The sequence below is a fragment of the Oreochromis niloticus genome, linkage group LG7, assembly GCF_001858045.2.
Source record: "Oreochromis niloticus isolate F11D_XX linkage group LG7, O_niloticus_UMD_NMBU, whole genome shotgun sequence".
Classification (NCBI taxonomy): Eukaryota; Metazoa; Chordata; class Actinopteri; order Cichliformes; family Cichlidae; genus Oreochromis; species Oreochromis niloticus.
This window is the reverse complement of record NC_031972.2, coordinates 33,356,360-33,382,879: the sequence shown is the minus strand read 5'-3', so window position 1 is coordinate 33,382,879 and position 26,520 is coordinate 33,356,360. Positions and strand designations below refer to the sequence as shown.

The 26,520-nt window shown below is 42.0% G+C and overlaps 2 protein-coding genes and 1 long non-coding RNA gene across 4 annotated transcripts in view; 2 read left to right on the top strand and 1 right to left on the bottom strand.

Annotated features, from left to right (window-relative positions):
• shroom3 (shroom family member 3) overlaps positions 1-16,171 on the top strand; it is a 69,894-nt gene extending 53,723 nt beyond the window's left edge. The window contains 9 exon segments of the mRNA XM_013268539.3: positions 1,327-1,403; positions 4,297-4,382; positions 4,507-5,221; positions 5,330-5,558; positions 6,457-6,602; positions 9,255-9,354; positions 9,546-9,711; positions 10,001-10,122; positions 11,879-16,171. Coding sequence (XP_013123993.2) covers positions 1,327-1,403; positions 4,297-4,382; positions 4,507-5,221; positions 5,330-5,558; positions 6,457-6,602; positions 9,255-9,354; positions 9,546-9,711; positions 10,001-10,122; positions 11,879-12,265 — 2,028 coding nt within the window. The 3' untranslated portion in view covers positions 12,266-16,171.
• LOC109202843 (uncharacterized) lies at positions 9,208-16,650 on the bottom strand. The gene is made up of 5 exons (XR_003220916.1): positions 16,516-16,650; positions 12,758-12,818; positions 9,984-10,157; positions 9,525-9,730; positions 9,208-9,318 (listed from the first exon to the last, which is right to left on the bottom strand). It is a non-coding gene; the product is annotated as an uncharacterized LOC109202843 (long non-coding RNA).
• Positions 16,519-26,358, top strand: LOC102076942 (uncharacterized). Of its 2 annotated transcripts, none has more exons than XM_019361329.2 (5): positions 16,519-18,989; positions 21,133-21,357; positions 21,575-21,954; positions 22,141-22,328; positions 22,541-26,358. In XM_019361329.2, exons 1-5 carry the CDS (start codon positions 16,625-16,627, stop codon positions 22,995-22,997), a joined length of 3,615 nt encoding a protein of 1,204 aa, XP_019216874.1. In that variant the 5' UTR covers positions 16,519-16,624; the 3' UTR covers positions 22,998-26,358. The 2 variants fall into 2 exon arrangements, with proteins under 2 accessions (XP_019216874.1, XP_005470559.1); XM_005470502.4 differs by having other exon boundaries at positions 21,121-21,357.
• The last annotated feature ends 162 nt before the right edge of the window (positions 26,359-26,520 follow it).

Genomic DNA, 26,520 nt, shown 5'->3' with positions numbered 1-26,520 from the left:
CAGTAACGGATAAATTCGTCCTTTATCTCCTTCAGTAATCAGACCTGCCCGTGTCACATAAACATCATTACAGCTCAGTCCAAGTTTAGGGTTTGAGTTAAATTTACCTCTTTTTTTCCAGAAATCTTTTAACGACGGCCAAAGGCTTGATTTGAAAGGTAACATCTTCCGATTACTGAAGCTAGAGGCTAAAATGCAACCTAACCCCAAATCCTGCCTTTAAGTGGTGGATGTTAAGGGGTTAAATTTAAGAACTTTATGTTCCCAGATCATTTCCGAAACATGCCAAAGGAGAGTTTACAGGTCAAAGTCGGCTTGCTGGAGAGACATCAGTGCATGTGGTCCTAATGTGTGATAAGGTCTGTGGTCAGACTTGTGATCGCTGATGGCACTGTCTGGGTTTTTCAAACAGCTCAGAGACACAGGAACAGGAGTACTTAGTGTTTCTTGCTAGTCTTGATTTATAAAGTCCAAGAGCTCAAAGAAAGGCGTTAAACATGAGAGAAACCCCTTGATTCAGATAAGGATAATTCTACTGTACACACACTGTGATTTATAGGAACAGAATGATTTCATTAAAGTAAATAAAGTGATTACACATTACACCTGGTTACTGCCACTGCAGTAATCAGTTTTGTAACTAAACTATGGCAAACTCAATGACATTTCCATGCTTTTCAGCATTCTTTATTACTACACACACGTTTGCTGTTCACAAACACACACGGCTGCAGGTTCCAGCCGACAGCCGAACACACATCACCAACAACAACACCTGACAGGACTCTTTCTGCTGGTGAGGCGTGATTGCAGATGCTGCTCGGGTGCGTCCGCCTCCCCTGCAGTGGCCCTGCCACAAGTGTATTATCATTATTATTATTATTATTCAGCAACCAGATCAAGACAGAACCCTTTAATTTATCATCTCCATCTGCATCTAAACCTGGATAATCATTGAAAGAAATTGCAGAAAGCATCTTGTGGCCTGCTTTAAGGTTAGGTTTTACCCACATGTTAAATAGCCAAATTTATACAAACTTCATCAACTAATTTCATTTTTGCTTTTTTGCATTTCCACTCTCTTTTTTTCAAATATTTCCATTTGGGTGACCCTAAAAGTGGAAAAATCTATAATATATAAAAGGTTATTTTGACATAAGGTGCCAAAGTTTTACTTCTTGGATATCAAGAAGTAAAACTGTACTTGACCTTAATGTACCAAGTGTTTTTAGAGGCTATAAGCTTTGATTTGGCTAAACATGCATACATTAATATGTATAAAACTACAAGAAATTGATTATTCCACTTTCTCTCTTTGTGTTTCAGGACTTCCTTCCAGACGATGTCCGGATGTTTGGCGTCTTCATCTCCGAACATGAACGCTGTGCTCTGGCTGCCGACAGGTACGTCGCGTTTCTATGACCACCATGTCTGGGTTTCACCTGGTGGGTTCTTCTGGTCCTTCATTACTATTTTCCTGTCATATGACCATCAAGGATCCATAACTTTATTTACAAGTGCAGCACTATGCAAGTGATTTCTTGGTCGTCATACAGCCCAGTGTGAGCTCAAGTGGGTCAGACAATCAGTAAAACAAAAGCATAATAACCTAACTTTCCTTGTAAAGGAGTAAAATTAGAGTAGAAGTAGAACAAAAGCGTGGTGCACAGGTGTCTCTGTTACCTCTGTGCACCTGTGCATGGATTTCATCTGTTGCAGGACGTTGTGGTCTTCTTGTAATTAAAGGTGGTTTGCTATGAGACTTGCTTGATGTTTTGGCTCAATGGGACAGATCAGATACCTGCCTGAGGGTATTGGAGGCGTGGTGGACAAGAATTCTGCTATTTGAAGTGTCTGAAAGTTTAGTCGGTCTTCATCGATGCATAATCAACAAAAGTTAAGATCCTGAACGCCGCTCTGCAGAGCCTTTTCTCTGGTGATTCGTTCAGTTTAGTAGATAAGGTTTAAAATGTGACTAAGGACTGAAGGATCGTGGGAATTCAGGTTCATTCCTGAATCCAGTATTTTAGCTCTCTTCCATAAAAGGCTGTTGACTCTCAGACTGTGCTTGCTTTAGGCTCTTTGCTATTTTAAAACCAACTTGTGCCCAGCTGCTGGCATCACGGAGAGAAGGACACATTTAGGAGGAGAAAGAAGGAAAGGAGGACTGGATATAAGGGACTGGGGTGATGGAGGCACAGGGGGAACAGCTAAAGGAGACACAGAGCTAAAGGAGAAGGTTAAATGAGATATGGGTGAAAGGAGCAACAGATGACATGCAAGAGTTGAAAAGGATGAATTAGGAAGGTGGTGGTAAGAAGGAAAGAAGAGGAGTAACTGAGAATCAGTAAAAGTTAAAAAAAAAAAGAAAAAAAAAAAGAGGAAGGAGGTGGGCAAAAGGTGTAAGAAGATTTTACAGCTTTACTTCTTCTGTTCTTTAGAAATGAAACTCCAGGCAGCTTTCTGAAAAGCTTTTAGAGAAAAAGAAGGGAGTATCTGTTGTATGAAATGGGAACGGGGAAGAGGAGGTATGGTATTTAAAGTTAGTTAGAGAGGAGGAAGAAAGGGTATAAAGTTACAAAATGAGGCAAAAGATTGGCCTGTTCGGAGTTCAGGAGAGGTTTAAAGGATGGAGTAAGAAAGAGAAGGAGTTAAATGAGGGAGGAATGAGGAGTTTTTAAGAAGCAGGAAAAACTCCCTGGCATTGAGAGGGAAAAATAAACAGAATACCAACTCTTGTCTGCAGGGATTTATTAGTTACAGACATTTAAATATGTTTGCCCTTAAAATGTGAAGGTGAAAAGTCATTCTGAGGAATTCTGAGTGTGTGTTTACACAGATCAGTCTGGTGTCTGGATATAACCAGGAACATGAGTGCAGAAATCCAGATAACTGAGCACAAACAGCTGATAAGATCAAAAGTAGTTTAGATCACATTTAGGACACTGGATGTTAGGAACAACTAAAGGTCCATAGCACTTTATTTAAACCTGAAAACAACACATTGCATATATTTTATATTACTTTCTGGATTGACAGCCAGTAACATCTCCTAGAGCAGCAGTACTAGTTTCCATCCATTTGTCTTGTGCTTATCCAGGGTCACAGTTCCAGCCAACTAAGTGAGTTATTTCAGGTCAACCCGAGGCGTTTTTAGGCCAGTGTGATCTATAGTCTCTCCAGCATGTTCTCAGTCTAAGCCAGGACTCTCCTACCAGTTAAAAGTGCCTGGAAAACCTCCAATTGAAGACGCCCAAGAGGCATCCTGATCACATACTCAAACCAAAGATGTCTGTCTTCTTTAAAGTTCTGTGGGTGCTTTAAGAAAACATGAAACACACACAAGACAACACTCTGACCAGCTGCCAGAAATAATGTTGCAGCTATAAACCACTGCAGACCAAGAAGAATTTTCTCTAATGGTCTTCAGTCGACCTGGAACTTTAATTAAAGTCGATTACTTTATGTCTGCAAGAGGTTTTGCCAAATTAAAAAAACGACTAATGCAAATTCCGTGAATCCAGCATCACTGAGTTTGGCATCCAGTTTTCATAATAATCTATGGTTTACCCTCTGGGGAATAGGAATGACATAAAATGATAAAATAATAATTAAATCATGAGACACCAATCCATGCAACACTTTTCTACCACTTACCTGTGTCTGGGTCACAGAGGCAGAAGTCAGAGTTACTTAGACCTCCCTCTCCTGTCCCACCTCCTCCAGTTCATCTGGGGCAACACTGAGGCATTCCCCACCCAGGCAAGAAACATAGTCTATCACATGTTTCCTCGCTCTTCTTTAGGGTCCTCCATCCCATGTAGGGGGAGTCAAGAAAGCACCGTAGTGAGATGCTGACCCACATCACCAATTCCTTTTGATGTTAAGTAGAAGCATCTTTAGTTGGAATCCCTCCCAAATGACTGCGCTTCTCTTCCTATCTAACAGTGGTCCTAAACACCCTTCAGATGAAACTCATTTCTGCCTTCTGTATCCGCGCTCAACATCCACGGGTTAAAATATATACACGAAAAGCAAATATATTATCCTGAGGCCACTGAACCGGAAGCTCCTGGCTGTGCCTAGAAATTCTTTCTATAATGAACAGAATCGATGACAGTCAGTTGACCTGCTAGAGCTGAACGCTAACCAGGAGCCACTTATTGTCAGATAATAAGATATCCCATTGGTGTCCAAATTTTAAAGCAACAAAATGTGCTTAGTTGTAGAGATATTTTCAGTACCACTGTTTTCCTCACTTTCTTTATTCCTTTTTTCTTCATGTCTTCCTTTAAGACCTGCAAACGTCCATGTACCAGAAGGCTTCATCTCTCCATCCCAGAACAGCATGAACACCTCCCAGCCCATAGGACCCTCTAAAGGTGAGTGAAATTTAAAAAAAAAAAAAACAAGATTAAAAAGTGTGAAATTTGCGGCCTTATTGGTTATTCTTCAATTACGACACACTCCAGGATTTACTGAATTGAACTTGTTTTTAAATCCCAGGCGTCTCCCAAACACCGGTCATTCGTAAGGAACGGCAGAGGAACAGCGAGCGCCAGCGTGCCCAAAGCACCTCCACCTTGGCGGCCTCTGTTGGCCTGCCCTACCCCTTGTCCCAACCCAGGACTCAGGAAAGAGGCAGCGATGAGTGGCAGTCAAGCGAGAGGTTGAGCCAGGCCAATCTGGCCGGCATCACTTTCCCTGGCATCCAGCAAACGAGTGTAGGCAGTGGTGAAGAAAGTGACGTTTCTGGTGTTGAACATGAAAAACAGAGTAGACACAGTTTGAGTGATGCCACCCTGTTAGAGGACACTGCAAAGCACACTTACAGAGGCAGAGCCTCCAGTTTAGAGATGAGAGGCGGACTTTCTGAAGAAAATGTCAAACCAGTGTCCCCAGTGACACCAACCTCACCTAAAAGGAAGGGTAGCGGAAGCAGCACATCCTCTCCGCTGCCGTTCTCCCATCCGACTGTCCACCTGTCCTCACTGCGAATCTCAGAGACCAGCCTCTTTGGCTCCGTCAGCCAACAGCAACCTCCCGAAACTTCCACAGGCACACCACTGGAGGACTATGACGAGGTCTTCCTCCAAAATCCTGCACCACCTCCTCCACCTTTTTCTCCTCCAATCAGGGAGACAAACATCACTGAGGATTTCCCTCCTCCACCTCCTCCTGTGGAGCTGGAGCAGGAGACTAAGGAGGAGACAGTGGGAAGGTTTGTTTTACAATATCTGTGTGTTTTATTTGAAATGTCATTACTGTTGTTTTGATTTTTAAAAATGATTTTCTTCTTCCATTTATTTTCCCATTTCTCCAACTTTAGTTCCACTTCGGAGTTCTCCACCATCTCCACAAGAAAGTCTTTCCCCCAGTCTTTACCAGTCAGCTCTTCTTCTGTGCCCAGTCAACTTCCTTCATTGGAACCCTCCACCATCACTCCAACCACCACATCCGCCACCACAGAGGACAACCTAAGTCTTGAGTACCAGCCGCTGCCCAAAAGGGAGAAGACATCTGAAGAGCTGAGAGTGGAGGCTCTGGCTCAGCAGTTGGTGAGTGTCTGAAGTCAACCAGTATCTTGCTGGAGAGTCTCCAGACTTTGTGTGTGGAGGAATCATCAAATATTTTGGGGCTTAGCAGACAGAGAACAGGGGAAATCTACTTCAAGAGTTCCCGTTTTTTACTAGGGATGAGATTTCAAGTAAATATACAATTGGACATTTACGAGGAACTGTTTGACTTTTCTTCAAAGATACCAACCTAGCCTCCCAAATGACATGGAATAGTTTTGGCAGGCTTGTGGTGTGATAAAAAGTGTTTTACAAATGTAAAAAGTTGCATAACTTAATAGCATTCGTGACAACCCCAACCCCAAACCTAACCCTAGGCAATCGGAATATGACTCTGTTTTTAAATTGTTCTACAATGGCAATCACAAGACAAAGAAAAGAATCTTTCTAACCAACACACACAAAAGTCCTCTTCACTTTTCTCTAAAGGGTTAGAGCAGGGATGACAAACTCATTTCACATTATGGCCCACATAGTGCACTTTGATGTTAAGTGGGCCAGAGCAGTTTAACTCCCCTTTTTGTCAGTGTAAAGAACTTTAACTACACTTTCAGTCTCTCAGATTTTTTTATATAAGAAATACAAGTGCAAAAATTCAACAATACATGTCAATTTGTCTTTGTGAGAAAATGTTTCTCTTCAGTGTAAAAAGGTACAGCCAGTATTTATTCCTGGGTCTGGAGTTCACTCCACTGTTTATGGTCTTCAACTCCAACTCCTTTTCCCCTTTTCCAGTGCAATGCTATGACTGCACAGCACTGACTTATTCAAGAAGCTTTCAACCACTGTTCACTCACCACTGATTTTGAAGTACAAGAAATTGTTTAATTTTGACTACCTTTCTTTTTATGCTTAGTTTTTATTCTTTTCTTTCTTCCAGGTGTTGCAGGACCCCTCTCTAGCACCCCTCTTGGACACGTGGGGAGGTAAATCCACTATAGAGCTATTGGAGGAGATCTTTCCAAACAGCAAATTGTTTGGGAAATCACAATGGACCCACGGAGGCAGCGGCCAAGAGGATGACAGGTAAGCGAACCCTTTTATTTCTGTCTGCATTTTCTTATGCAGACAGAAATAAAAGCAGGCTTTTGCCCTAAAGCAAAGCCTGCTTTATCATCTATTTACCTCTAAATTGGACCCAAGTGTACAAAAAGAAAACCAAACTCTATTAAATTAGACTTGAAACTACCTATCAAGGCCATAAACCCATCAGGAAAGTGTTTACTGATCATAGATCAAAGGAGAAGGAGGCTCAATTTCTAATAGATGTCTATATAATCTGACAGGCAGAGTAGCTGCCCCCTGCTGGTAATCTAAAAGAATGCAGGTTTAAGGCACTTTCCAGACACAAAAGCTGCCTCCCTCTGTGACAAAGGTCACACTTCTCAGCTAACATGACTCAAGACTCGCTCTTGAGGTAATTCAACTGAGTTTTATTATAAACCAATAATGGATTTCTTATTTCTGAATATTGAGAGAGTCCCACATATCTAAGTTTTTGTTGCATTAGCTGGCTTGACAAAACCTAAAAATGTGATTCAGACATAATGGATATCACAATGTTGCTTATTCTCTTTATTTATTTTATTTACTCAGGCTTTCTACTTCAGGATCTGTGCACATCTGCATAATGACAGCACACTCTAAGTGCTTTGAGGTTTTATAATGTGTTTAATAACCATGTCTTTGATTGGTCACATGCTGTCAAATCATCTATTCATGTGAATGGGCTCCTAGCTAGATGAAGAAAGACTGGGTTGGCATATAAAGTTGATAACCAACTTCATGTGACCACTTAGCCCAATATTGGTGTAAGTTAAGCCAGTTACGAAAATGGGTATGTAGAACTTGCTTTATAGTACAGCGCTCTGGTGTAACCTTTCTAGTTTGTTTATGGTGTCGGCAGATGAACATGTCAGATTCACTCAGAATCATTCCCACTCTGATTCCTCTGATACATCCACTTACACAGAAGGAACAAACAAAGGCTTACAATCAAAGATAGTTGGTTCCAAACAGTTGGATAATTACAACACTGAAGTGCACTAAACAGTCTGGTGATGCTGTTTAAAGTGCTTTATGTAAGGCAAAGCTAAAGGCCTCCACAATGACTCTGTTTATTTAGCCTCAAGAGCAAAATTGCACAGAGTGACTTTTATGGGACTGAAGCACGACACGAACATTTTTTTTTTTTTTTTTTTTTTTTTTTGGGGGTAATGGACTTCCTGTAAACCAGCATTTATCACCCTTGGTGACAGCCTCCTTCCTCTTATCTGCTGCTGTCAAAGCAAAGGAGGAACACTGGGAGCTTCAGCTGTCCCTGCAAGTCGCAGCCTGTGAAGTCAGTGACATCTCGAGTGTGTTTTGATTCACTGGCGAACCCGTTGTTCACGGAAAGAATGAGAAGACAAAAAGCCGTCATTGTACAGGTTGTGCTTTTGACCCTCGTTGATTTTCTCTGCTGCTACACTCCTTGTGAAGACTATATAAGGGGTCGTGAGTGAACCCAGCATCATATTTATTTAGATTTCTCGAGGTCTTTAACCCTGCTCGAGTGGATGAGGTAACCTGCGGGTTCAAAATCAGCTTCCTTTGCTGACTGAGTGTCAAAGTTAGACAGGTGAGACCAGACAAACCTGATCAACAGCAGCACAGTTTGGACAGCGTGTTCAACCCCCATGAGAATTTCTTAAACATCATTACCTGAATGGGATGGTATGTATAGGGGCTAAAAATTTTAAAAAAGGACAGTGAGTTAAGTGCAACATTTAAAAGGGGTTTTACTACCAAGAAAACCAAGCAACTGTTTTTCTACTTTTAGTGGACTTGAAAGGGTGCCCAAAAAAAACTTAAAATGAGTTGTATGGTGGTGCGCTATGACTTACAAATCGATAATCACCCACTTACCCCCCAACCACTTGTGGCAGATGGCTGCCCCTCCCTAGCCTGGTTTCGTCAGAGGAAAAGGAACTTTTTCATTCCCACTGTCTGGAATCTGGCATTTCCATACTGGTGCAGTTTTACCAAATTGAGGGACTGCATGTGCCTTTTCATGTTATTTAATAACCTGGATATACAGGTAGAAAAATGAAGCTAATGCAGGTGACTTTTTTAACTCTGTGAAACAAAAAGTGTGTTCATCACTATTTACATTTAGAAAGTTCAGAAATCTGCAATATGAAAATACACTTTGACACAGTGCAAAAATGTACCTAAAATGTGTCTTAATACTGGATTATTATTACTAATGAGTTAACCCAGAGGCAGTATTTTACTGCTAGAGCTGATGAAGGTGGGGCTTCTTTTGCCTGTTTTATAAACTCTTGTATCTCTCTAATCCAAAAGAGCACTTCATATTTTATCTGATTATATTGTTTTAATGGAAAGGCCACATGTAGGAATAAAACAACTTTTTTTCATCTTCCATCTAATCAGCCCTTCAGGCTTATTCCTGCAACAACACTGACACCTAGTGGTACTGTGTTGCTGGCATAACAGACTGGATCTGGTCAGTAAAATGTGAGCTTTTTCTTTAACGTGCGACTCCACTTCATCAGCCTGGTTTTTAAATCGACTTTGAAAAAGTGTTTCTGTTCTTTCAAGTGCTTTAAAATGCATAAAATACAGGGCTGTCACATCAAAAATATCTGTTTTTAAATAGTATTGTCTTCTTTGTAGGACCCAGGCTGGCATCTGTGATCCTGCTCAGAGCACGGCGGCAGATCAAAAGACGGAGACCAATCTGGATGAAGAAGACAAGGATCTCAACACCAGGAAGGTAAAATAAAAAATAAAAATAATACTTTCTCATTAAAATGTGAATAATTAACAGTGTTAAGACATATTTAGGTGCACAAACATATATCAATAAATCTGTAAATGGGTCTTATTTTTAAATATTTGCCTAAAATCCCAGCAGCAGAAGGTAAAATTGCCAACTGTTTTCACATTTCTCCTGCTGTCTACCAGGTGGAGCTGTGTGAAGCTCTTAGGCGCAGCGTGGTGGCTCTGAAGCAAGAGAAAGAGGCGCTGTGTGAGGAGCAGAAGCATCACAAGTCGCTGGGGGATAGCATCGAGACAATGGTGCAGGACCACCTCAAAACCAACGAGAAGGACAAGTACAGCGTGTTCATCGGTATGACATCAGAGTGACGCTGTGACAAAAAACAGAAATATGTCATTTTCATTACACATCCACAACAGATAGGCTTTCAGGGACCCCAAGTTTCAGACGTAAGTGTTTCTATCTTCAGTGGAAAGAGGCTTAATGACCTTGGAGAATATATAAACAAATATAAAAAAAAATATAATAGGACCTAAAATCGAGCCTTGTGGAACACCGCAGGTAATATGAGCTGCAGACAAGGAAATAGGTTCTTTCTAAAAGGTAAGAAAAATGTCTTTGACCTGTTTGTTGTTTGCAGGTGATCTGGAGAGGATCGTGAACTTGCTGCTGTCTCTGTGCAGCCGGCTGTCGAGGATTGACAGATCTCTGCTCGCTCTGCAGAGAGACGGGCTGTCGCCAGAAGAAGCAGCTGAAGAGAGGGTGAGGGTCCACCTCCCTGCATCACACCTGCAGCTCTGTGATTCAGGCAGTAAAACAAATTGGACAATAACTAAATTAAATTCATTTTAGGTTTAGTTTTGCCCTTCATACGGTGACAGTTTTCCTCTATACACCTTTAATGTCTTTGGCACATTGACACTTCAGACACTGAAGTGTCAATGTGCCAAAGACATAAATCGAGCCTTGTGGAACACCGCAGGTAATATGAGCTGCAGACAAGGAAATAGGTTCCCTGATATCCAGAGCAAGGCTCTTGGGGGTCAAACCATCTGACTTTGAGTTATGTGATTTATTAGCAGTATATGTAGGCATGTGTGAAAAGAATAATAGAGAATTAGATTTAGGGAAATAAATATGGATAAATTCCAGAAGAGGTGAAGTGACTAAAATAAAACAGAAAATTAAGTAAGCAAATGGGAAAAGTAACACAAAGCTAAACTGAAACAAGATTGTAAATTTCTGCCAGATTTCATGAATTAATTTCTATATTTATTTACATTTTTGACTATTTTAAATACATATAAATATTTGTAAGAATCCTGATATTGTCAGTTTTGGTCCTCTATAGAAAAAGGGACTTTAACTTAAAGTATAAATCTGAACCCATTTTGCACCACACTATCTGCCTCCCTGCTGTTTTCCTTGTTATTTGTTTCCCTTTCTTTACCTGCATGCTTTCAAATTCTATAGAGTCAAAGGAAGATGGTCCAAATTTACAAAAAAGTTTCTTAATTTTTTTGGAAGGTCTGTGAGTAATTGTGTTTAATAACCCTGATCTCAATAGTGTGCAGTTCTACTGTATGACTTAAGCCATGTCTGTATTATCTCAGATATTAAAAATAGTCCCAACAAAGATTTCAGTCCCAAATATTTTGATATATGAGAGTTCATTTCAACCCCTTTCACTGAACAAAGGAGCACACAGGAAAAAAATGAGCTTGAATCAGTGAAGACAATCTATGTTTGACTCTGTTAATGTTTGCTGTATCTTTATCTGCTCTCACCCGATGACATAATAGGTCTAAACTTTTGAGTGAACTCACAGATGAAATATTAACTTTACCTCGTGGTTATCTGCTGCCCTGGCCTCAAACTCAGACCAATTCTGGTAAATGTGTTATAAAGGCAGTCAGTCGTGTTCAGTGGTTGTTTTTTTAAGAAGATCAAACAGTTGATTTTATACAGCTTATCGGTTGTTTCTGAATACTTTAAGGAGCTTCTTTTTGTTTTTTTGCAGTCACGTTTAAGAACACTTTGTAAAAGGAAGAAGTTTTCCCATCTGTAGCCACAAGGGGGAGCTGAAGTACTATCCACTTATTTACCCAGTGCCACTCTTATAAACCAATTGGTAGTGATTTAAAGAATTAAGTCACAATGTCCTATTGCATGAAGTTCACCAGGTAACACAAAGACAGCAGTTATTAGAGACAATTTATTTGTATAACAACAGTCGTCTCAAAGCATTTGGTAAAGATAAGGTTTACCTTATCTTTACTTCACTGCAACACTGGAAAGAAAACCCCAATAATCAGGAGATCCACTGTGAGCAAGCACTTGGGGACTGTAGGGAGAAAGAACTCCCTTCCTTGTGGAGAGGCAACAAACAAACAGGACAAAATGCAAGCTACAGGAGAGAGAGGACGAGCATTATTTGCATGTGATTTTGAAATATATAAACAAAGAAGATATATAGATGTATGTGTTTGATATATGTGTTTGTTTTCCTCTTCCTCAGGACTCCCTTAATCACAAGCGCTCTCTCCTCCTTCGCCAAACCGAAGACGCTCGAGAGCTGAAGGAGAACCTGGACCGGCGGCAGCGCGTGGTCCACGCCATCCTGTCCAGTTACCTCAGCGAACCCCAACTCCAAGACTACCGGCGCTTCGTCAGCACCAAGCCCTCCCTTCTGATCCGCCAGCGACACCTGGACGACCTCATACGACGGGGAGAGGAGCAGCTGACGCGATTGGCCGAGAGCCTACCAGCAGAGCTGGCAGAGGCCAACGGCTGGCCTGCAGCAAGCCCCGTGCCCTGCTCTTCTTTGTTTCCACCACTGCTTCCACCTGCTACAATTATAAGCCCTAGCCACATGGTCAGATCTACCACTGTGACATCACTGTGACATCACGAACATGAAGGACAGGTAGCACCATAAAAAGTGAAGGAGCTTTACATGAAGGATGCCACAAAACAGGCTCCGCCCATTTTGAAATGACTATGCAGGCTTCACACATGAAGAAAAGCCTTTAATGTGCCTCTTTCTGTTCACGCCTGACTGCACATTAGGCCTCTGTTCACCTGAACACCAGCAGCTAGACAATATTTCTAACCACACTCTGCTCCAATGAGTGATTTTAAGATCAGAGGAATACCAGGAAAGTTTATCATCAAATCCTTCAAAGGACAATTCCAGCATGGTGGATAATTTTCTCCATTTTTTTAAACACTTAGACCTTTTCTGCTTTTTGGGGTTTTTTCTTGTTATATATATCCTGCTTCAGTGATAGATTAAACATGGCCAAAGTTTCAGACTGTTCACTTTTTTTCTACTCTGGGATCTGTGTGGTGTCATAAAGAGGGGATACCCAGTGTTTCCCACACATATCCTTCTTACCCATTTCTCAGTTTGTACTTCCTCCTCTTCTTCTTGCATCTTAGTTCCTCCCACCAGAGAACTGAAAAGAGAAAGTGAGGAAGAGACACAAGGAAAGAGGAAGAACAAAATGAGGCACTGCTGCTTTAAAACGATCTCTGTTACACATCAAATGTGGCATATAGTTCCTACTGATGTATTTTACGCAGCAAGCCTTCATTAGCTTATCAAAAAAATCCACAAAAAAGGAGTCCTGGAAGTGCAAGTAATGAGAGGTAGATGAAGAGACCAACAGGACTATTTATACACACTCAAATGTGTATATATAGTCCTGAGGCACAGGTGGGAACAGTCACACACAGGTGAAACTCATGAGTGCAGGGCAGGCAATCTCAAAAGTGGAAGTAAAACCACAACGAGACACACAAAGACAGAATAAAAGACAGACATAGCTTCCAGGTTTAAAAAGTAATGTCAACATACAAGTGCCTTAAAACTGCATTCTTCATAATGGACACCAGAGGGCGATAAGTGGTTACAAAAATGCCTCTGGTTCTATGGAAGTCTACAGGAGCACAGTTCTCTGCTGTGACCTATGTAAACATTTTCCTGATGAGTTTATGGGCTCAGTCACAAAAAAATCAAAGCTTCAAAACATGTGACACCACAGTGGCTACAGAAAACAGGTCATAGCCAATTACATAAAGAACACTGAAGCAGAAACACATAGAAAGGACAGGAAAATAACACGCTGGAGACTATTTATGAATACAAAATAATGCTTCAGTGTGGAGGCTTTCAGGCATAAAACACCAGAGGGAAAACACTTGTGTATCTTCACTCTGCTCTGACCTCCAGATGTTTTTTAGAAACTGGGACATCCTTCAAGATGATTCTGTTAGACTGATTTCCAGGTCAGGGCAGGAGGAGAATGCACAAAAAAGAGCAATGAAAAACCCTGTAGACTATGTGTACTCAGGTCCGCCCGTGTGAGAACACCATCCATGGTATAGTTACTAGTGGACAATCTCCTTGCTTTTCTATTCTGATTTCATCCAGCTGCTTCTCTGCAAAGGGTGTTATCCTTTGTTTAGATGGACTTAAACTCCACCACCTGCAGTTGTTGTACAAGTTGTACAATGGGGTCAGCCAATCAGAAGTAAGAGCTAAATCCGCTTGTTACAGGCAGACTTGCCCCAGTATAAGATAAATAAAGATTATTTTGAACTGTTAATTATGCAAAGCTACTGTAGTAGAGCCCAAGAATAAATTATATGGAGGTGAATTTAATATTACTACACTGGAATTGTCCTTTAACTGACTGGTGATGCTTTCAGGAGCCTCAAACATTCAGACCACGAGGTCTTTCTATCTGATAGCTGGTGCACATAAGCAGTTATCTCCCAAAGAGAAAGCACCACCATCTTTAAAAGATCATCATCTTTCTACAGAGCCTGCCTCACTCTCACGTCACCTTAACCTTACTGAACACCAAAATCAGAGGGACTACGATCTTGTTTCACTGTTTCACTGGACAGAAAGCAAAAAAAATCCTGAAGATGAGCTGTAATCGTCACTGTCATGTTAAACTGTAACACAACTACTGCCACTGCTGTCTGCACATCTGCAGCTTGTAGCACTTTGTAGCAGTCCCACTGCTGTTTGCAGCAGAAATCACACTGATCCATAAACACTGTCGTATGCCTCTCATCAAGTCTGACGCTTCACGAGGAAAAGTTCCGATTCCAAAGACTTTCCCAGGCTGAGATTTCTTCCAGATTTCATCTTGGTTCAATTTTGGACTTCGGAGGGGTTTTTTATGTCAGAAATGTTGACAGCTACAGTAGTCACCTTAAAATCCACTGATTTCCAACAGATATCAACTTAAAAAAGAATAATCGGAAAAATAACCCAAAGATATTTAACTTTGTGATGATGAGAAGAAGCAAACCTTTACAATTGAGAGGTTGTAATGTTCTAACTTTCGGATCATTTATAGAAACATTTTCAGTTCCAGGAAACCTTTAAATTAATAATGTTTCCCACTGTGTAACATGACATTTTATTTTAATTATCCTTCTTTCAGAAACTTCTCCAAATGACTTTCAGTTTCATAGAAAACTGAGAAACATATTTTTAAACTCCTTTCAGTCCAGCTCTCCCAGAGAAAAGAAAGACCCACACTGTAAACCCTTTAGACGCCAGTTTTATCGCTTTATTTTTAAGCCGTGCATCAGTTTCTTCTCTTATCCATCCATTCATTCGTTTTCTGCCACTTATCTGAGTGCAGGCTGTGGGAGTAGCAGTCTGAGCTCCCCTTTCCCTGGCCCCCTCCTCCAGCTCTTCTATTAGCCAAGAGATCTAATCTCTCCAATGCATCCCGGGTCTGAACCAGGCCTCCTCCCAGTTGGACATAACATAAAACACCTCATTTAGGCGGAGGAGGCATTGTAGTATGTCATTTAACCTCAGCTCTTTCTCCCTCTCTGCCTGACACCATTTAAGTCCTAGCAGAGGATGAAGAAAGAAACACCATGAAAATACCCGTAGCCTTACTCTATGTGTCGGATCCAACATCACTGCGCTGACATTTTAACACAAATTCAACTGGTGGCTGTTTTTTTTTTTTTTTTTTAAATTGTTAATCTAAAAATTTCAGGATGTAGGACCTGAACTTTTTTGGCCTTTGAAGCCAGGCGTCCCAGGAAAAAATTAAAATATGAGTTCTGTTACTCAATGAGATTATTTCTCAAGCTGTGTTTACACACGTACCTGAACAGAGATGTTCAGATTTAAAACATTATGGTGATAAAACTGACTTAAATCCCTTTAATTCTGTTTCAGTTGACCCCACTGATTTCTTACCTAATTAAATTTAGGTAATTTTTTTTTTTAAACACACAAAGTACAAAAGGAAACAAGTGCAAAATGGTGACCTTTTTATTTTTAATCTTAACATTTTTTCTTTGTTTGATACATTTTTGTCATATCTGGGCTTCCATAGATCCTCCGTGACTCATTGCAGGATTAGGTTTATAAACTTTTCTCACCTTGCTGTATAACAGGCACCATTTGGCTTCCCTTCCCTTCATACAAACTCCGAATGGTTTCATTTCTGCAGTATATGATATTTATTTGCTTCTGATCAGTGGAGGGTTTTTATCTTTTATTCCACGCCTACGTGTTTAGTTTTGAGAGCACCTTTTAAATATTCTCCAAGCAGTACAACACACACACACACTGCCGTATGCCCTCGTCTATAACCCCAGTTGTACTGTTGATTACTGTTTATTTTCAGAGGCACTAAAGAATATCTCGAAAAGATTCTGTTTTATTGTTGAATGAAATTCAATGTTTGTTTTCTGAAAGACTTAAGAACAATAAATAAAAAGTAACAGCTTTTTTTTTTGCTAAATAAATGTTTTTTGTAAATACTGTCAGACTCTTTCTTCTCATCCTGTTGATCTGCACACACACACACACACACACACACACACACATGTAGATGAATACCATCACTGCAGTAATAAAGTTAGAAAGAATCGGGATATTTAAATGATGTAAAACAGCAGCAGGTGAGCTCTCGGACCTTTTACAGAAACCTGCTGAAGTTTTAGAGCTTCCCTGTCTGCAGTGCTACAAACACATGATTATTATCACGGCTTTACTGCACATTTAGTTCCCGAAATAGGAGCTCGAAGTTTTTCACTTCATTTAGATCCGCAACACACATCCGGGTTACCTGCGGGGATGCAGCAGGTGAGAGTGCGGTTAATTACCTGGGGTGGGCGGGGTTTATTCTGGTCTGACAGAAACAGCTCCTGACCTTTGGGACTAACAGGGCGGGAGAGAAAGAGAGGAGCTGCATAACGCACATATCGGAGCGTAATGGCCTCGGAGTTCACTCAGGACGCGGTGCTGGTGTTCCTCCAGAGCCGCGGAGGCACGGTGAAAAACTCCGACTTGGTTTTGCACTTCAGAAACTTCATTCGAGATCATGCGGACCAGGACCGAAACCGAGAGCTCTTCAAGAAGTTCGTCAACTCCGTGGCCACCGTCAAACAGCTGGACGGAGTGTCTCATGTGATCCTCAGGAAGAAGTTCAGAGGATATGTGTCAGGTAGCGGGGCTGAAGTGGGCTCCTCCGACCCTCCGTGGGTCCCGGTCGGGAAGGACGCCGAGACTGCCGCCTCTAACAAGCCGCGACAGAAACCGCAGCAGAAAGAAGCGACTGCACCCGCCCCGTCGGGAGAAACTGCAACGAAAACAATCCTACCTGTAGCTGGCCTCGTCCAGACCACCAACAACAACAGCGTGCAGGAGAATTTCAACCTGAGGCAGCAGCAGGTACACAGCACACCTGACCAGTTGATACCACCGGTGACAGCGCAGGCAGTGAGTCACAGCCCACAGACACCACAGATAAAGACACCCAGTCTGCCCACGCCTCCTGCCCTCGATCAGGTTTCTAAAGTGGGGAAGGGGCAGCAGAGAGTGGGTTTTGGTCCACCTTCTGGTGTCACACCTGCACCTCCTCACAAAGCAACCAGCCCAGGGTCAGAGGCCCTCACAGGGCAGAGGCAGCCAGAAGCGGGTGTTCATGCTCAGCGTGCCCCCCGACGGGCGAGAAACAGGCCGAGCTACAAAACTGCTGTGAGCCGAGATGATGAAGAGGACAAAGAGGAGGAGGTCACAGTGACGAAGGGTTCAGCAGGAGGAACACAGCCCCTGAGCGCTCCGCTCAATGCCCCGGTGAGGGTCACGCCTGCTCCTTCTTCAGGCCAGAGGAGTTACAGTCAGGGTACTGAGGGGCAAATGCTCACCCCTCGGAGTCCAACTAGGGTCATTCCGAACAACAGCAACTTTGACCTGAGACAGCAGCAGGCACACAGCGCACCTGACCAGTCTATACGACAAGTGACAGCACAGGCGGTGAGTCACATCCCACAGAAACCACAGCTGAAGACACCCAGTCTGCCCACATCTCCTGCCCCAGATCAGGCTTCTAAAGGGGGAGAGCTGAGAGGGGGTTTTGGTCCACTTCCTGGTGTCACACTTGCATCTCCTCACAGAGAAACCAGCCCGGGCCCTGAGGTCCTTACAGGGATGAGGCAGCCAGAGGAGGATGTTCACGCTCAGCGTGCCCCCCGACGGGCAAGAAACAGGCCAAGCTACAAAACTGCTGTGAGCCAAGATGATGAAGAGAAGGACGAAGAGGAGGTCATAGTGACGAAGGGTTCAGCAGCAGGAGCGCGGCCCCCTAGCGTTCCGCTCAGTGCCCCAGTGAGGGTCACGCCTGCTCCTTCCTCAGGCCAGAGGAGTTACATTCAGGGTACTGAGAGGCAAATGCTCACCCCTCGGAGTCCAACTAGGGTCATTCCGAACAACAGCAACATGGGGGTGAACTTTGACCTGAGACAGCAGCAGGTACACAGCACACCTGACCAGTCTATACGACCAGTGACAGCACAGGCGGTGAGTCACATCCCACAGAAACCACAGCTGAAGACACCCAGTCTGCCCACACCTCCTGCCCCGGATCAGGCATCTAAAGGGGGGGAGCTGAGAGTGGGTTTTGGTCCACTTCCTGGTGTCACACCTGCACCTCCTCACAGAGAAACCAGCCTGGGGTCAGAGGCCCTCAGAAGGGGGCCCCAGCCTCCAGAAGGTGGTCTTCATCAGGAGCCTCCTGTGCATCCACAGTGCACACAAAGGCGTTTGAAGCACAGACAGAGCTACAGAACTGCTGTGAGTTATGATGAAGATGATGTAGAGGAGGTCCCCATGAGGCGAGGTTCAGGAGGAGGAGCGTGGCCACTGAATGTGGCGCTCGGTGACACAGTGAGGGCCATGTCTTCCTCATCGCCGTGCATCATAGACACGCCTGCACCTTCATCTGTCCCACAGATTTACATCCAGGGTGCTGAAGGGGAAAAGCTCAGCCCTCACCATCCAGGTTTGAGGGGGCAAACTGCAGGCTCTAGGCTGGAACTGGGCGAGACCACCAGACGCAGCCTGCCTATGGAGACAGCCCTCCACCACAACATCCGGCAGGGCCACCAATACTCACCACTCACAAGGGAACCCAAACCGGAGACCAATCAGAGCCACGGACCGTTGACGTCGTCCAGCAACAGCAGCAACTACTTGCCCTCATCCGCTGGCGGCTTCCACAGCACCAAGTGGCCGCCGTCTAACTCCACCAGAGCATTGGGATGGACCAGCAGCTCCTCGGATCTGCAGATCAGAGCAGGTACGCTAGCAGGTCTTTCTGTTAATGTTAGCTGGTTAGAAGCTTGTCAGTATTAATCCACCACTGAAAATGGTCCCCATCAAAATCACTCTTTCCCCTGTTTGAATGACTTCCCCTGACTTTGTCAGCGATAAATGTCCTCATGAAAACCACCTCACTCTCATACACAGGCAGAAATGTGGAAACTAATGCAGAAGTAAATTAAATGATTATGTCAAAATAAATGACTACTAAATCAGTTTAAAAATCAATATAGCTGAAAGTTCAATACAAAATAAAATAAAGAAATATCAACTTATGTCACAGTTTATAGATTATTGCCTCCATTTATTTTTAATATTAATTTTGGTGCATTTAATTACATATTAGGAAATTTATTGAGTCACTTTTCACTGGATGAAAAAGTCCAGCTCTTATATGACACATGAAAAACTTATATGTATGTAAACAAGCGTCTAGATTTATTTATTTATTGATGTTTAATTTATTTCATTACCTAATACATTTGCTTTTGTTTGTTAAATTTTAGAAATTATCATTGTAAAATTACTCACAGCCACTTTATTAGGTACACCTTGCTAGTCCTGGGCCAGACTTTTCAGAGCTGCTTAAATTTTTAATGGCTCAGATCGAAAAAGGTGCTGCAAACTTTCCTCAGAGATTTCAGTTCACACTGGTATGATGACATCACACAGTTGCTGCAGAACTGTCAGTTGCACATCCATGATGTGAATTTCCGATTTCACCTCATCCCAAAGGTTCTCTGTTGGATTTAGATCTGGTGATTGTGGAGGCAATTTGAGTACAGTTATATATTAGAAAATGAGCTTTGTGACACGGTCCATTATCCTGCTGGAAGTATCCATCAGAAGATAAGAACACTGTGGTCATAAAGGGAAGGACAAGCAATGCTCAGGTAGGGTGTAGGGTTTAAATGATAATCAGTTGGTACTAAGGAGCCCTAACTGTGTCAGGAAGATATCCCCCTCTAATTTCATCCTATTTTAGTGTGCCTGTGTGAAGTTTCTTTTTTTTTCTTAGCTGATGGGAATGACTCGGGTTCTGCCGCTGCTTCAAGGTTTTACGTGTCTGCATACTGCATACTTGGGTTGTAACATGTTGTTATCTGACTTACTGTTGCCCTCCTATCAGCTTGAAACACTCTGGTCATTCTCCTCTCACCTCTGGTATCAACAAGGCATTTTCACCCAGAGAACTGCCGTTCACTGGATATTTACTCCCACTTGATCAGCAGTTTTTGAAATACTCAGACCGGCCTCGTTCAAAGTCACTTAAGTCACTTTTGTTTCTCATTCTGATCTTCAGTTTCAACTTCAACAGCTCGACTTTACCGTTTCTACATGCTTAAACATGTTATATGCTGTCACTTGATTGGCTGATTAGATGTTTGCATTAACAAGCAGTTAAACAAGTGTACCTGACAAAGTGGCTGAAGGGTATATTAACACAAACAAGTGAAAATGATAGATTTTCCTTCTGTTTGTCACAAAATGTTACTATACAAATCATATTTGATCTATATCATTTACCATAATCACAAGAGGATTTTTTTATTTTATTTTTTTTAATTAAGTAAAGATTCCTGAGATAGTCATTCATTTAGGTTATTTAAGATTTTGGCAGTTGTGGTCCTCCATACTGCTCAATTGGTAGGAGAAGAGTACATTTAAAAAGACATTTTAAAAAATGATCAGCTTAATAGTCAGAAGTGATACTTAATTTTTTTTTTTTTTTTAAATATTTATTTATTAAACCAGCATTCTTTTATTTATTTGAAATTTTTTTTCAAAAAGTGATTATAGCCTGAGACACATTTATTGGGTTTTTAATAGTACATTTTAGCAAATTGATAAGAAAATGATTTACATTTATTATATTTATGAATGACTGATTTTTGTCAGTTTTGGTCCTCTGTACATTTTAGGCTACATCAAAGTTCATCTCAGTAATAGAGTCCAACTCATGCCTGACACATAATGAACAGTGTGTACTTAAACAAGTTGCCATCCTTGTTTTGGGTTTCCTGTTTATGCACCTCTGCCTAAGGTGCATTAAGCAAAAGTGGTAATCCAGCTGATGACTTGTCTCTGTAACATTTCTGTGAAAACAGGTGTGCCTGTAGGCGTGCCCAGAATCCAGGAAACTGTCAAACGAACCAAAGAGAGTATGCCGGACTCCATGATGAGTCGTGCTGACACTAAAACAGTGCCTTGGCATCGCTCCACCGGTCAGCTCTATGATGAGCAGGAGCCCTCAGCTCGTTCGTCACCGCTGCATCGCTCCACTGACCAGCTCAACGAGAACCAATGCTCTCTGGGCCGAGTGCCGCCGTTTTATCTTTCCACAGGTGTGACCCGAAGTTTAATTTCACTATTCACTTCAAAGCATTTAAAACAGCAGTTTCTTTCCTTTATCAGCCCTGTCTTTCATGTTCAAATTGGTTAATTGGAAGTAAATTTTAAGGAACATCTTTTCAAACTTTCCTTTACTTTCCTGGTGTCCTTTATCCCTGGGTGGGAATCAGTGATTTATACCACACTGAACGCTTCCCTCTGTCTAAAAAGGTGATCTCTGTGATCGTGAAGACGCAGCGTCAAGCGATGGCTCCGTCTCCTCACCTTGCCTGCGGCAGCGCCCAGGGGCCACCAACCGGATGAGCACAAAACAAAGGATGTCCCTCAGCATGGGAGCCGACCTGGACCAGATTCTTCAGGGGGAGGCAAGGGAAGGAAGAGGAACCGAGGAGGCTCGGAGGAGTCGCCTCCACCGGATTTCTTCCTCGCTCAGCCTCCGCCACAATCTGTCGTGTTCCTCATTATCATCCTGTTCCACGCCGCCCCGAAGCCACAGCCTCGCCAGTCTGGACGAGCCAAAAGGAGAAAAGATGAATCTGTCTACAGAAGCCTCACCCTCCTCCAACCACCGTGACAACCACGGTCGACAAGTAAGACTTATTAAAACTAACAACTGTGATTAACATAATCACAAGTATTAATTACTGTTCACCTGTTCATAGGTTACATGCTTTTAGCATAGGTCATAAAACCTATACTCTCCTTTTGCCCCACACGTATCATATAATACATGATGAGGCTTCATTAATTAAAATTATGTTTGCTCCTGTCATCAGTCGCTGGTTCCTTTGGAGCCGAGGGAACATATCTGGCTGGTTAAGGCGGCGGCGGGCAACTGGCCGGAAATCTACACCCTCTTCAGAGAGGAACCGTCCCTCCTCAACAAAAAAGACTTCATCTCAGGCTTCACTGTGCTGCACTGGATTGCCAAACACGGCGACCACAGAGTCCTCAACACTCTAGGGTACGCAGCAAACTTGTGACCTATAATTAGGAACGTGTGAAGTACTTGCATGGATTAGTGCTAGTGTTGTCTGCTCAGGTTTAATAGTGGAAGGTAGACCAATGACCCACTCATGATTCTCTTGTGTTGACAGCAGCATTTTAAAATCTGTAATGTGTTTATTATTTATAGATGATAAATGGCACTCATCCATCATCCATTTTCGGTTTCAGGTATGGAATTGAAAAGCTCTCTCTTACCTTCGATGTAAACGCCAGGTCTAACAGCGGTCACACACCTCTCCACATCGCTGTCATGCACGGTCACAAAAACATAATTCGGTTGCTAATCAAGAAGTTCCAAGCTAATGTGAAGCAGAGAGACATGGCAGGTAAGAGACCTTGGCAGTACCTGAGCCTTGACGCGCCGCTGGAAATGTTCCACTTGCTCGCAGCGCCGATGCAGGACGTTATGACAGGAAAGAAAGGTGTCGAGAAGGCAAACACCAGCTGGGAGGAGCAGCAGAAGCAAAGCCGCCGCCTGCGTCACCATGCCTCCTCAGCTTCAGGAGAGAGCCCGCTGACTATTGCGAGTAGAACGAAGGTGAAACGGTCAACTTCACTTGCTGCGTTTCTTAAACACAAATCGTTAATACGATTTCAAGGACATCAGGTGGACTCCTCAGCTTAAACTTCAGGATTAAGCTTGTTTCAAGAGTCTTGCAACATGGACTAGTCAGAACAGCTAGCTGGTTCCCGGGTCTTAAAAACTACCAAGACGGAGATTAAGAAGTGGCTAACGGTTTGTCACACTTGTTCCTTTGTCATATGCTCGGGCACCAGCAGTGATTCGCATACAGTAGCAAAAAATATTTTCTTTCCCGAAACCAGCAAAAACTGCCAGAAACTATTAAAAGAACAAGCCATGATGATTAGGCCACTGCATAATTCACTTTAACCTTGCAGTGTTCACAGTAGCAGTCACTGTTACCACCTTATTAATTATCTAGCTATTTAACACAGAAACAAGTATTAAATAGTTACATTGTTTCCATTAGTGGAATGTTGAAAATTAGCATTCCCCAACTGGTTTAAAGTGTTTGCTGGAAGCTGCTGGTAGTCACTGAGAAAATATTTGCTAAAGCCCCAGCAACACAGGCCTACAGACCCCCATTTCTCAAAATATGTATTTTCTGACCAGTTGGCAACCTCTTTGTGATTGTTTTGGTTGCTAGTATATTTCTCGACATGAAGGACTCGTCTACAAACGCTGTCCAGCTACTTTTGGAGCTGTAGTGAAGCTGAAAAGAGCAACGCATAGTGGAAAGAGGGACCATTTGCCTGCAAAGTAGAAGTTGCACCTTCTGAAGCATGTCGGTTGCAGCTCTTGAGGGAAACCTCATCCATTTCTGGCTTGCAACACAGTTTCTTGAGTTGTATTATTGCTCGGCTAGTAGTTAGTGACCATTTGCAGGCAATCATGAAAAACTAAAGGCAATATGCCAGCAACCAAAGCAAACATCAGGTGGTTTTTAGTGTACAATCTTGAGGAATGTCTGCATGACATCATGTGAAAACACCTCAATACCTGCCTGGGGAACGGTTAAGCCTCTTGTGGGAAAAAAATTCATAAAACTCAACACACCCTCTGGTGGTAGTGCTGGTACTTCCGAAACATGCCTTTTTAAGAATGACCTTGTTTTACAGAAAGGGCAGTGGCATACTAATAATCGCCCTTTCTTTCAGTGAAACTGAAAATATGCAACAGGATAAACAGGATTTCTTCACAGTGGATGTATAGAACTGCACATTTTCAGGGTATGTAGGACTTGACTCCCTCCTCTCTCCTCTGTAAATACCTTTCTGAACTATAAAACCATATAAACAGATAAATCAGCTCTTTCAACAGCAGCTGTGAGCTTTGGTTTTAAAGCCTCATTTGTAGGTCCTTTTCTGCTGTTGATTGACTGTCGGAAGCCTCTCTAACTGGATAAATCTGCCATATATTATTTCACCACTTCTTATTATAACAAAAGAGAGATTAGTTTTTTGAAGGCCAAAACCTTGAGCTCAGGTGAAACAACTGCAATAAAGAGAATCATGAGTTTCCATGGCGGACTTTGAATGCCCAACAAGAGATTGTATCACAAAGAAGCTGAAATATGATCTAAAGAATGCAATGGTTTAAGCGGGGATCTGATCTGCGAGCGCTTGACTGGTTTTCAGCATGACTTTCTTATCTTGCTGTTGTGACAGGAGAACATACAAGGTGTACTTTTACAAGCCACAGGCTAACAGGAGAGCCAGTTCCAGTTTCAGCCGTGATTCATTTACTGATACTCATTTGGAGTTTGGAGTACACACCGCTGCTTTGTTAATGTCTGTTTTACATTCCTCCTGCTGTTTACAAACCATCCATCAGTTTGTTCAGTGATTCCCCCCCCCCCCTTTCTTTTAGCCAGTATTTAGTTTGACTTCATAAAGATATTATAGACAAATCAAGAATTAAAGTCACTCAGAAAACAACTTGTGAATTAGATTGGCACAAGTTAACTGCCTCCTGGGGAGTATCCATTTGTGTTATTGATATGAATCCATAATAATGTTTAACAAAAAATAAGCACACATACCAAAATTTCAAATTCTTCCTTTAGCTTACAACTTTGTCTGTATTTTCCGAGTGCCAATAATCTACACATTTAATTAACATTTGCATTATTTTTTCCACCTTTTTAATTTGAGTGTTGTTTTCATGTTATGTTGTTGTCAACATCTGCAGTTTGGTTTTCAGTGGTTGCCAATTTTGACTGGTGACCATTGGCTTGACGTAGCTACTGGTAGTCAATTTCAATTAAATGTCACTTGTTGTCAATTAATTTTGGCTGCTAATCTAACATGACCACTGGCTTGAGGTGGCTCAGGCTATTTAATGTCAGCTAACTTTGGCTGTTAGCTTAGCATTATATTTGCTTGAAAAGGTTAAAAGTAGCTATTATCAGGTAACTTTGTTTACTAGCCTAGTAATGACCATTAGCTTGAAATTGTTATTGCTAGTCAATGTCTGTTAATTTTGGATACTAGTCTAGCATGACGTTTACTTGAGGTGGCTAATAGTAGCTATTGTCAGCTAACTTCAGCTGCTAGCCTGATATAACTATTCGCTTGAGATGACTACTACTACTAGTTGAGCTAATTTTGGCTGACACCAGGGTTTAATGCGACCATTAGCTTCAGATGGCTAATACTTGCTCATATATTCATTAGCCTGAAGGAGTTAATACCGGTTAACATTAGCTAACTTTATCTCCTACAATCCCCGAAAAGCTTTGAAAAGTTGTACTTTTATCTAAATTTACACTTTTCTGCATTGGTTTATACTTTTGTCACAGTTGAACTGAAGTTGTAGCTGGTGGATAGGGGCCAAAATTATTTTTGTGATATTAATTACTCTGACAAATTATCATAATCAATGTCACCACTTTGTTTCTTTTCAGTTTATCAGTTGTCAAAGTGTGACTGATTATTCTTTTACCCAATTTCTATTGTGAATATCTAATGTTACAAAAAAACAGATTGTATGAATGAGTGAATGTTAAATGTGGAAAAAAGTTTACAATCATCAAGTAAACATGTAAAATTTGTACTGGACATCTTTGACATTTTGCTATATGTGCACCACCACAACAAAGTATCACAATCTCTCTCATAAACATTTTGTGCGACACCTTTTTAACACACAAAATGCTTCTCAGCAGACCTTCTAGAGGAACTCAAGAAACTACTGATGGAGAATTTGTAAAATGCTGAGGAGGAATTTGTAGTTGTGGGGGTGTAAAACATGTAAAAGCACAAGTATTATCCTTTCACAACCACCAGGGTACGTTACATTTGTTGTTGTTGTTTACTTTGGCAGATACACATTATATTTTTAACGCCACTGAATATTAAATATGTTTCACAGTTGGATATGCTATGTTTTTTGTATCTATATTTGAAAGGCCTGATGAAGGTCTAGTCTGAAATGTTGCAATTAAATATAAAGTCTGAAAGTCTGACAGCGTGCTGGAGTGTGTTTGTGAAACATTGGTGTGAGGGTTTCTGTTTCTGTGTTTCAAGACTGTTCTTCACGCTCACGGGCATGTTCAATCCTGATTTGTTGTGTTGTTGCTGTGTTTAGGGTGGGTATGACTGTAATGGGGACAGTCACATTATGC

What these genes read in the sequence shown, in the direction of transcription:
- LOC102076942 (XM_005470502.4), top strand. Translation starts at nt 16,625, where the DNA reads ATGGCCTCGGAGTTCACTCAGGACGCGGTGCTGGTGTTCCTCCAGAGC. An exon ending in GCCGTTTTATCTTTCCACAG is followed by an intron (nt 21,358 to 21,574) that starts GTGTGACCCGAA and finishes CTGTCTAAAAAG; the next exon opens with GTGATCTCTGTGATCGTGAA. An exon ending in GTGACAACCACGGTCGACAA is followed by an intron (nt 21,955 to 22,140) that starts GTAAGACTTATT and finishes TCCTGTCATCAG; the next exon opens with TCGCTGGTTCCTTTGGAGCC.